At 44.4% G+C, this 11207-nt stretch overlaps 1 protein-coding gene across 3 annotated transcripts; it reads right to left on the reverse strand.

Moving 5' to 3' along the window:
* Positions 1-1345: 1345 nt before the first annotated feature.
* On the reverse strand, positions 1346-8621 carry LOC119334209 (ELMO domain-containing protein A-like). 3 transcript variants are annotated; one of them, XM_037606814.1, is made up of 9 exons: positions 8213-8621; positions 6125-6234; positions 5671-5739; positions 2332-2447; positions 2181-2235; positions 1985-2105; positions 1856-1903; positions 1670-1764; positions 1346-1594 (listed from the first exon to the last, which is right to left on the reverse strand). In XM_037606814.1, exons 1-9 carry the CDS (start codon positions 8346-8348, stop codon positions 1496-1498), a joined length of 849 nt encoding a protein of 282 aa, XP_037462711.1. In that variant the 5' UTR covers positions 8349-8621; the 3' UTR covers positions 1346-1495. The 3 variants fall into 3 exon arrangements, with proteins under 3 accessions (XP_037462711.1, XP_037462712.1, XP_037462710.1); XM_037606815.1 differs by having other exon boundaries at positions 1346-1567; positions 1856-1918; XM_037606813.1 differs by having other exon boundaries at positions 1856-1918.
* Between the last annotated feature and the right edge of the window lie 2586 nt (positions 8622-11207).

The following is an 11207-nucleotide window of genomic DNA, read 5'->3' on the forward strand; positions in this document are numbered from 1 at the left end:
ACAAAAAGGATTGTGTCACCTTGCTGCACTTTATTTACTTTTGTTACTTGTTGCTCGTTACCAATTATCTTATCACAAAACTATCTGTTACCTATAAGTTCAGTGCTTGCAGAGAATACCTTGCTGAGAACCGCTTATCATTTCCTTCTGCTCCTCGTTGGGTTCGACACTCTTACTTATCGAAAGGACTACGATAGATCCCCTATACTTGTGGGTCATCACACGTCACCTCCTTGGCCGAGGCCATGGCTGCTCCCCTCCGGCATCTTCTTTTCCTAGAGCCGAGCCCTTCCGCGTGCCTCTTCGGATGCTACCACCTCATGATCCCCCCGACCACCTGCGACCCTGCCTCCACTGAACGTCCCCGGACAGGAGCAATTTTGGACTGCCAAGTACCCTTGGATTCGTCAAGACCGCCAAGTACCACGACCCGCAAGACCGAGAATGCCAAACACCCGTTCGAGCTGTCAAGACTGCAAGCGCCAAGTACCACAACAGCCCTCGAAGAGTTCGGATTCGACTAGTCCGGTGACGCTCTTGTACAACTATGTTGCCGAGACCGGGACCGGCAAGACCAACTACACGGAAACGCCAAGTACCCCTTACGCGCAAAGACGCCAAGACCGTTTCGGGGTTCACCAAGTACCGCTACCGATGACTCGAACATCCACGAAAAAACATGTACCACTACCGTCGCCAAGGTCGCGAGAACCTCTACCGACGACATTGGAGCGTGTACGACGACCGTTGTCGAAGACCCGTACCTCTACCGCTTCCCGAACATGAACGACTACTTCCTCTTCGACTCGTGGACCACTACTTCCACTACCGTCACTGAGGACCAATAGTACCACTACTTCCCCTACGACCGTTCCGAGAACGTCTACTTCCTCTACTTCGCACCGACTCGAACCGCCACGAAAATGCACGCTGCAAAGGTATAACGCCGAGGCGACCACCCGTGGACCGTATGCATGTGATGTGTGTGTATGGGATGATTGCATGTATCTGTTGCTCGCCGCGCACGATGTATCGCTTACGCGTTACCCGTTTCCGAGCCATCGACACGTGGGAACCCAGTTATCGGGAGCACCCCACCTTTTCATCGCATGACACGCTCCCGTCACTTCTTCTTTTGCACCGGCATCTCAATCGAGTTACCGGAACCGATATGTTATCGTGGCTTTATTTTCGGATTCCTTGCCATGGCACCCCTTTCTTTTCGCCATGGCGACAAAATGCTCCTTATCATCTTCATGTCAACTTTTCATAAAATTGCATGAAACTTACATATGTCATCCGCATCACGATATTGTTCATCTGAGCTCATTTGAGCTCGAGCTCAGAAGGGATGCTTACGCATTATGCATTGCCTCTGTTAAACCGACATTAGTCGCTTACAAAACGTGTCTCTTTATATCCTCTGAACAAGGAAAGAAAGGGGTCTATGCACACGCATCATGAGCTCGGTCATCGTTTCCAACAGATATGGCCGCTAGCAAAGCAGTCTGTATGATGGCATATCTTCAATCCTCATCACATCCTCCAGCAGAAGCTCCTTCTGCAGCTGCGCTCGAGTTGACTTCAGTATCTCCTGGTAATTACATCAGTCATAAGATCTATCAAACACGCAATCTGAAGATTTGCGGGTAGAGAGGATGAGACGTACATTGAAGTCCATGTAAGAAGCGTTCTTCTCTACCCACTGCTTGTCCATCACAAGGAAAGCAACACAGTAGAGCAGATCAAATGCCCATTCATCCTCTGGCACAAAAAGGAATCAATGAGAATTTGTTGAGAACGATTTGAACGAACGAACGGTACAAAAGGTATATGTATACTGCACTGGTCCTACCTGAAAGCATTTGGACAAAAACAGCTTTGACGAACGTTCTCGGTTTAGCTGCAATTGATTTCACTGCCATAAATTAGTAAAATTACAGTTTACAAACTGAATAATTTGCATGTTTCTGTGCGAGCTTACTGGACTGGAGATCCAACATCTGCATGATCATGAATGTGATATTTACACCAGCAACTGCAAACGGGTACTCCCAAGTGGCTTGATTGCCGCTTTGTTTCTGTAGTAGCCTCTGAAATGATGCCTGTACAGTGGAGGGTGGTCAATATTCATCATAAGAGTAGGCAATGAAAAAAGGCAATTGTGATACATTGCTTACAGAGAATGTCTTTGCAAAGAATAGAAGATTCTCTAGAGATATGAATCCTGCGCCTCTGTAACAAGTGGTGCAATGCTGCTTAATTTCATAGCAGAGCTGAATATTCTTAAAGTTAGTCTGGCAAGTTTTAGTTTGGACTAGCTCTGTCTACCTGAAGTCAGTTGATGGATCTCTTCCTTGCCAGCCCATGTCCTTCCACTGTTCAGAGACCAAACCTTCAAGTTCTTGATCAGGGTATGTTGCATACCAAAGAGCTCTCAAGGCTTCCTATTATCATAAATTGATATCCATCAAAATTAGGGAGATAATACTTAAAAAAGAATTTGGGAGATAATATAGCTATCCAGTTATCTAATTTGTAGTATCTTATGGTAAATGCCACAAATTTACAGTGACTTACAGCCACCGTTTCCTAGTGGAAATTTTATGTATCATGGACTCAAATAATTGGGAAATTTCCTAGTGATATGTATAAAATGTAATCTTTTGGTGCATTTCGGACTACTAATTGGTGTAACGTTCCCTTCCAACCATTAATCAAATATGCATGCATATAATTAGTTTTTTTTGGGAAACACAGTACAAATGCAGATGATCACACGCACATGCACAATCACCCCTATGAACACACACACGCACACCCTACCCCAATGAACACCTCCGAGAGACTCAGCCGATAGATCTTGAGATTTTTTAAGTCGCCACAGATGCCTTGTAGTTGATGGGCACACCATACTGCTGAAAGAGTATCACCAAAAAGTTGTCTTCATCTAGCAGATCAGCTAAAACTTAATCCCTTAAAAATATCTTTTGCCAATTCATCCAACCATTTTCAAACCTATCACAACATATTAATTGAAAACTTGATTATTCAAGTACACACAATCCAAATACATATCAAATTAAATGTTCTCAAACTTAAGCATTCAAATTCAAACACAATATACAGTCCAAATAAACTAAGAACCCAAATAAACATGATGAAAGCACAAATAGCAAGTGGTATGAAGTCACCAATGGTGCTCCATAAGATCTTTTTGAAGTTGGTTGTGAACTTCTCGGTTATCAATCCTTCGGTATGCTTGTATGAATGCTTCGATCCTATTTCGGTATGTTCTAGCTCCACTTGGACACCATTGTAGAGATATTGAAAACCCTGTGGGTCCTCTCTCTTATCCTTGATGATAGTGTTGTGCAAGATAACAACACATGTTATCATGATCTGCCATAGGATCCGAGGCTTCCAATACTCACTAGGGCCACGGACAATTGTAAAGCGTGTTTGAAGCACACCCAAAGCTATCTCAACATCCTTTCTCGTAGATTCTTGGCATGTTGCAGATTTTTGTGTTCTTTAGGACGGTGGACTGTCATCACAAATGTGGCCCACGGAGGATAGATATCATCGGCAAGGTAGTATCTCATGTTGTACTCATGACCATTGACAACATAGTTGCAAGGTGAATTGTCACTAGCAACAAGCCTTGAAAAAAGAGGAGATTGCTGGAGGACATTGAGATCATTGTGAGAGGCAGGCATCCCAAAGTATGCGTACCATATCCACTGATCATGGGATGCAACTGCCTTAAGAATGATGGTTGGATCATGGCAATGCCCTCTGTACTGATCTTGCCATGCCACATGACAAATTTTCCATGTCCAATTCATAAAGTCAATGGATCCAACTTCCAAGATCCCTGGCCAACCTCTCTCTTCATTTTCTGCCATGAGCCTCTCGGTAGCTTCATTAGTGGAAGCCCTCAAGTACTCCGGTCTATAGATCTCGATCACAACTGCATAGAATCGTCTCACACACTCAAGGATGAGAACTTCCCTAATGCGAACAGTCATTGATGGCACCGGTCAGATATCCATAAGCAAGGACTCGCATGTCTGCTATAACCTTCAACAAAACTTGCACTTGATGTTCCCGCTGCATTCCTTCTCAGGTGAAACCAATTATCATGTTTGTCCATGGCTTTTACAATGGTGTTGAAGAAATCCCAATGTGTCCGGAATCGGCGCCAAAACATTAAGGGGGATATACTGTATTACATAAAGTAATCCCTCATTAGACCATCATGACCCATGATCCTATCTCGAAGAAACAACCTTCTACCAAACTGAACCATGCCTCGGTCTCCTAAAATCTTCCTCCATAGCAACCACAGAAGTCGCCAACTCAAATTCACCATCTTCTTCTTCCTCCTGCGACGATGAATCTTCGAAGATCATCTCCCACAACATCTTGATTTACACATTGGAGAACTTAATGATCCATTTGAGACCTTTCTTCGATGAAAAATAGGAAATAAGTGAAAAAACATAAAGGCAATTTGACAAACACCTTGCGGCTGGACGGGGTCGGAGAGGCGGCGCCTGACGACGTAGCTCGAGCTAGGTCCGAAAGGCGATGGAGGACACCAGCGACACTGCCTAGCAGGCCGTAGAGGCGGTTCCTGGGCGTGGAGGCGACGAACTTCGTCTAGGATGTAGGGGCAGCGACGGCAGTCTACTTAGTGGTTCCGGCGCCATCGTCGGTGTAGGGCTTGCGCTTGACCTTTCTACGCCATCTCCAAGGTCAGACGGTCCGATTCCGGTCGAAAACAAACCTCGTGGCGATCGGGCAGAGTTACACGACGGCGGCGTTGTCAGAGACAAAAATACCGATTCCAGCACCGACGAGTTTGGAGAAGGTGCGGGAGAGGGTAGCGGGGCTGCGAGATGGTGGCACGGAACGGCTCCGTCGTCTGAGGGTCGACGACGGTCAGAGGCGGGTCGGCGCCGAGGGGAAGGTCGGGTGGCCGCCTAAACTGCATCTCCAGAGTAAAAATAGGATGGATGGTTGCATTTTAAGGGATGGAAAGTTATATTTTGAGGGATCTGTTAGATAGGGCTTAATCCCTGAAATCAGGAATTTTCCACCAAATATAACTTTTGGGGATATGCCAGAGATGCTCTTAAGTTGGTTGCTACAAGGATGGTCGTAGAATAGACCCACCGGTACTGATAAAGGGGAGTTGGTAGGTTCGCCTCACCTTCTCCCTCAGTTTTTTCCTCCATAATCCCCTTCCTTTTCGGTTTCCTGTTGATTGTTTTAGTAATCTTAACCAGTGCCGCACAAAATAAAAGCATAAATGGAGTAACTTGGAATAATCTAAACCAAGTTGGTACTTTCTCAAAACCACATCATGCATTAACTCAATCAAATCAAACCAAATCTTACCAAAACCTCAACTAAATCAAAACTTTCCTTGCCTTGTCTTGCTCATACTTAAATCAAATTAAATCTTACAAAAATCTAGAATATGGTGGGTGTAAGATATATGTCAAACAAGATTGATGCTGAACCACTAGAATATGTATGTCACCGTTGCAACACATGTGCAATTAGCTAGTATTATAAATATATCAGTTAGGATGGTCTCAAAAATTAGAAGTGTGGATTAAAATAGTCAAGACTTCTACATTTAGTACTAGATATAGTTACCTGATGATCTCGCCTTGAGTGATCAAAATAAACCTTCATGCGGTGCCTCAACCTCTGAAGCCTCTGTTCCTGTAAATGGCCGGCCAAAAACAGTTAGCTAGTTTGTGTCTTATACAGCTAAATAGTTCTCTGAATTGGGCCATTCAAGTTGACACATTCGAAGATAAAATCTTATGAACAGAACTATGACTTGGCCACTTAAATTGTCATGTCTATCCTGCAGAGTGATTGTGCATGGAAGGTCACAGACTAGACTACCTAAAACTCGTTGCACATGGGGAGAGGCTAAAGACACAAAAACAAAAGGTTAGCTATTAAGGCTAAAGACACGTTGATGAACATGTTGTGGTATTTGCTATCTTAAATACTGGTAAATTCAATGATCAGTGGATTTCTTTACCCCAAAAGCAAAAAACTGTTAACAAAATCTGGGCAACGTTTTGATAAAACAAACCTGCACCGGTGTAAGGTTCATGCATATTCGCTCATATGCCCCTTTCCTTTTGATGCATACACAAGAGAGACTTTTCCCTATCCATCTTGGTGATCCACATGACGCCTCATCTGCACAAGAACAGGCACATTCCATTAATAAACACTGAACATCAAACTATCGAAATAAAGAATTTTTATAACACTCCCTTCGTCCCCAAATAAGTGTCGTGGTTTTAGTTCAAAACCACGACACTTATGTTGGGACGGAGGGAGTACTTAGAAATAATTTTCATAATAACCAATGCAAAATGACTAATAACATACTTTGTAATTGTCATGTGCATGCTGCAGCAACACAAAAACAAAGGTTAGCTATCAAGGCTAAAGACACGCTGACGAACCTTTGTGGTCTATGCTATCTTAAATACTGCTACCTCTGTAAAGTAATATTAGGCCTTTTAAATCACTAAAGTGGGAGTATCTTTTTTGCGGGGAATCTTAAATACTAGCTTGTGTTTCTTATAAGCTAATGGATCCATTATGATAAGATCAGACAAGGAAAATATTGTTATAGCCTACCTAACTTATACTACCCCTCAAATTGTGCTACATGTTCATAATCTGAGTCCTGAGATACACCCCAACACCAAGACCCCCTATAATTTCTCACCAAACGCTCTCTGATTGATCGACAAACTGTGGAATAGGGCAATCAAGGTTGAGATTTCCTACCAAATCAGCTGCGCACCATGATTACTTTATGTATGAACCTGACTGAAACTAAGCTTCCCAAAAGCGCAAGCAACTGTTAGCATGACATACTGTTCAAGCAATGGACAAACATTTGTTGTGGATGTGCAGTCACAATTGTTTGATGTGGTCAAGTCATATGTAATCTTAGAACCAAATGGCCGCAACAAGGGGCCATAATTTGGAAGAGCGGAGAGGAGCATATAAATAAATCTGACGGCTTTAAAGTTCCTACAAAAACTAATACTAGGTGTTGTCACGAGACTATAACAGGTAATGAATTTTATAGTAGTAGGTAATTAATAAATCTAGTAGCATTGTAAGATCTGATGGAAGAAATCAAATATTTCGCGCAAAAACATTTGGTCAACAAACTGTTAACGCCAAGACGGAGATCACAAGAACAATGGATGGGAAAAGAACAGTGCAATAATTTCTTCATTGGTGTTCACGATGCAATGACAGAGACATAAGATTGGAAGCTCAGTACACCGTGAGTGGGGAGGATGAGAAGTTAAGAACCATGATTGAGCGACGACATTGTCCCAAATGCGCAAGCGAGTAGCAGTACTTTCAGTGCGATTTCTTTAGGGACCTGCAATGCTGACTTTTGTTGCGCGTACTGAACATAAAGATTGAGGCGACATGGATTGGCATGCACATCACGGTGACATACAAAAACATAAACACACATCAATGCTTATTAAGACGTTGAAAATGGTAAACGGGGCAAGGTACCATAGAAACTGGCAGAGTGAGAGAAAGGTAAGAGCATACACATCTAACAACAGAGGAAAGAAACTAGCATCAGCGATTCAGTAGCAGCAACCACAGCGCAATATTCGAAATCCTTGTTTCAGGAGCAACAAGAAATGGCAGAAGAGGTTCCTATAATGCAAAAAAGAACAGCTAAAACTACACGCAGACGCAGGCACCAACCAAACCAAACGTTGCAAACGGAAGTGGATCCTCTAACATTAAAGAGGAAAGTCACCTAAGCTACAGTGCAATCTAGTGCAAAACAAAGAAGGAAAGTCAGAGACGCTGTAGCAAATAATGTAATTATCTACTGTAGCAGGTTATGTGTGTGGTTACTGTTCATGTAAATAAATTTAAAATTAATTTTATTGCATCATAATTTTGTTTGTATGTATTTTTTGTAAACGTATACAATAGATTTGTAATTTGTAAATTAATTCAAGTCATTTTAGCCTTAATCATATGGATGTGAAAGAGAAAAGTTAGAGAATTGTAGCTTAGGTGACTTCTCTTCTTGATGTTAGAGGATTCACTTCCGTTGCAAACAGGCAAAATTAAATAAATAAGCAAATGAGTGAAGGAAGGAAATGAATCTTACCGGGAGATCCGGCTGCCTGAGAGGAGCCACCGGAGCATCGCGCCACCGGCCCGGGCGGCATGAACGTCCTGGCAGACAAGCATCCGCCGTGGCGGTGCTGCGTCTCCGCTGCCGCCGGCGTTGGGGCCGCCTCCATTCTCCTCTCCTGGCCAGCAGATTATTGATCTCGCAAGGCTAGCTCGACTGCAACGTGTCGCCGACTTGCTGCTGCTGGTTCTTTCTTGCAGCAGAGGCGGCGGCGGCGGCGGCGTCGTTGTTGCTGAGAAGGGAGGGGAGACGGGCGATGTATGCACAGAGGGAAGTTGGGAAAGAGAAATAATGAGAGAGCGGGGCGACGGACGCAGGCGGGCGGCACAGGCAGCGGCGGGCGTCGTGTAGCTGGCCGTTCCGCGGAGGAGCACGTCGCCTTGTGCCTTGTCGCCATCTAAACGGACGCAGACTGCAGCGCCACGATTTAAATAGACGCAAATACACAGGCGATGCTGAACTTAGGCCAACTCCACCGCGCGGCCTTACACCGTCTATTTAGAGTAAAACGGACAAACGAGACGACTCAGTGCGTGGAAGCAAACAGACTTTTGTCGTTTTGTGTCCGCTTCAACCCATCTGTGGCCCAAGTTTACGCCGCTTTTGAGGTGAAACAGACACCATGCGGATGCGCGGGTTGTTTGCGTGTGTCCTCCCCTGGCCCGCCCGTTGGTGGCACAGGGTGGGCCTTTTTCTATCCATCCCCTCCCTCCCTTCGGCCGCACCCCCTCCACTCTTCCCCACTCTTCCCCTCGCTGCCGCCGCCACCGCTGCCATTGCAGCCGTGCAGTTCGGACGCGAGCTCGCCCAGCCCCTTCCCCTCGGCGCCGCCGAGCTAACCAACCACGGCCACCTGGTTTGCGCACCCGCCGGCCGGATTTGGGGCGGATCCGGTTGGTCTTGAACTCGGCCGGCTGTGGGAGGCCGCGCCGCGCCATGGACTGGTCGGGCACCTCGCCCGAAGGCCCTGGCAGGGCCGCAAGGCCACATGCAGGCAGTGGCTCCTCCTCTAGCCGCTCGGATCTGCACCGTCGGTGGTCCGCCGACAGATACACGAATGGCGGTCGGCCGGACTCGGTGCTTGCCCAAAAACTCGTCGGCGCACCGTTGCCACTCATTAAGTGCGACCACTGCTCAAGGATGGTCACGTGCCGCGTGTCTACAACGCCGGAACATCTCGGATGGGTGTTCATCAAGTGCTTAAACGATGGGGTATGCGCTTTTTTTAGCTTCGGTTTGTGCTCTAGATTTGACTAGTTGTGATAACTTTAAATTTTGTTGTGTAGAATGGATGCAAGTTTTGGTATTGGGAAGAAGAGTACATTGATATATTGACAGAGCGAAATTTAGTACATGTTCGTGCACTTTTAGCTAGCATAGAGGCTGTAAACGAGACAAGTGCACTTGTTGCTAAATTATAGGCTAGACACGAGACTAGGTCTAAGGAAGTAACATCTACTTCTGGCTTGAAGAAGAAAGGAGGATGCCAGATCGAGCCTCCTCCACAGATCAACAATGAGTGCATCGAGAAGGCCCTAACCCAACTCAAAGGAGCAGTTATGGAAGTTGGGTATCTTCTAAAATGTATTCTTGTGATTCTTGTTTTCTTTGGTCTTACTTTACTAATGAAAATGTGATAATGTATTTTTCATGTACCAAAAATGAATGATAAAATAAAGTTAAGAATTTGCAAAGAAATAATACGCAGACAAGATGCGGCCGGGATGCGGCAGCGCGCTTGGCGCACGGCCACGCATCCCAGGACACGCCCGGACACAACCCCAAATCCTTACCCAAACGGACAGAATCCGGACAAAACGGACGTCCATTTGAAGTCGCGCGATGGAGTTGGCCTTATCCTATGGCCACTTCGCCACACCTTCATCTTTTATTTTGAGGTGAACCTTCATCTTATTTAACATAGTACATACACGCATACGCTCATCGCCTCATCCTTTATAGTTTATATACCCTATGATTGCCTTCAAAATACTAAGCAGACACATTATTTTAAAATTAATGAAATCGTCACAGATATTTTTAAAGTCAATGGAAGCGTCTCCTCCCACTGAACACACATTAGTGAAAGGCCTGAAATACATTCGGAAAAATACGGCACCAAAAAGAATCTAATTATCTGAGTGACCCTCAGTTCACCTTCACCTTCAATGTCAACACTTGAGTTTATTCACACAAAAAAATACTTGAGTTAAGGTGTAAATAGGTGTTTTTCTCTGTATGCGTGTATCAAGCAAATTTGGGTCTACGAGAGATGGAGCCATAATTTAGGCATACAGGGACGAAGTGACGAAAAAATTGTGCATAACAAATATATTGTAATCCCAAGCCTTGCATCTCCAACTGTCTACACGTTTGTGTTTATAATCAAGAGGGCTCATTTGTTTGACTAGGATTGGTGTTATTTTGCCCATTAACTGCTTGACGGCCCTATTAGAAATTTAGAACTATTATGTGAAACTTAACCAATTTTACTCCGGAATGGATGCATTATTTTTCTGATGCATAACCATTGCCAGAGTATTTTCGACAGATCCCTCGATGGGGTATTACGGCTAAGCGAGTGGGGAAGTGGTAGAGGGTTTAACCAGGTTCAAGCCCCAATGGTGAAGATAAATCCTACTTCACGCTCGTGTTTACTAAACAAGGTCATTGCTTGTGCATTGCTATCGGAGCCAAATAACTTTTAGGGCAGCAATAGTACATGAAAAATGCATGATTATCTATATAATCTAACAATCAATCTGATTTTACAAATATATTATTTTAAGCCACAATAAAATACATAAGCAACAATTTTATGTCACATTGTCAAAAAAAGGTATGAACAAAGCACAGTAAATACCATAATAACCAAGTTCTTCAGAGCTGCGTGCAATCTCGAAATAGGGGTTCAGCCGTCAAGGAGTTTCTTTCTTAGCGAGTAGTCCGCATATGATCTATATGTATC

This window comes from Triticum dicoccoides, chromosome 7A, assembly GCF_002162155.2.
Source record: "Triticum dicoccoides isolate Atlit2015 ecotype Zavitan chromosome 7A, WEW_v2.0, whole genome shotgun sequence".
In the NCBI taxonomy this organism is placed as follows: Eukaryota; Viridiplantae; Streptophyta; class Magnoliopsida; order Poales; family Poaceae; genus Triticum; species Triticum dicoccoides.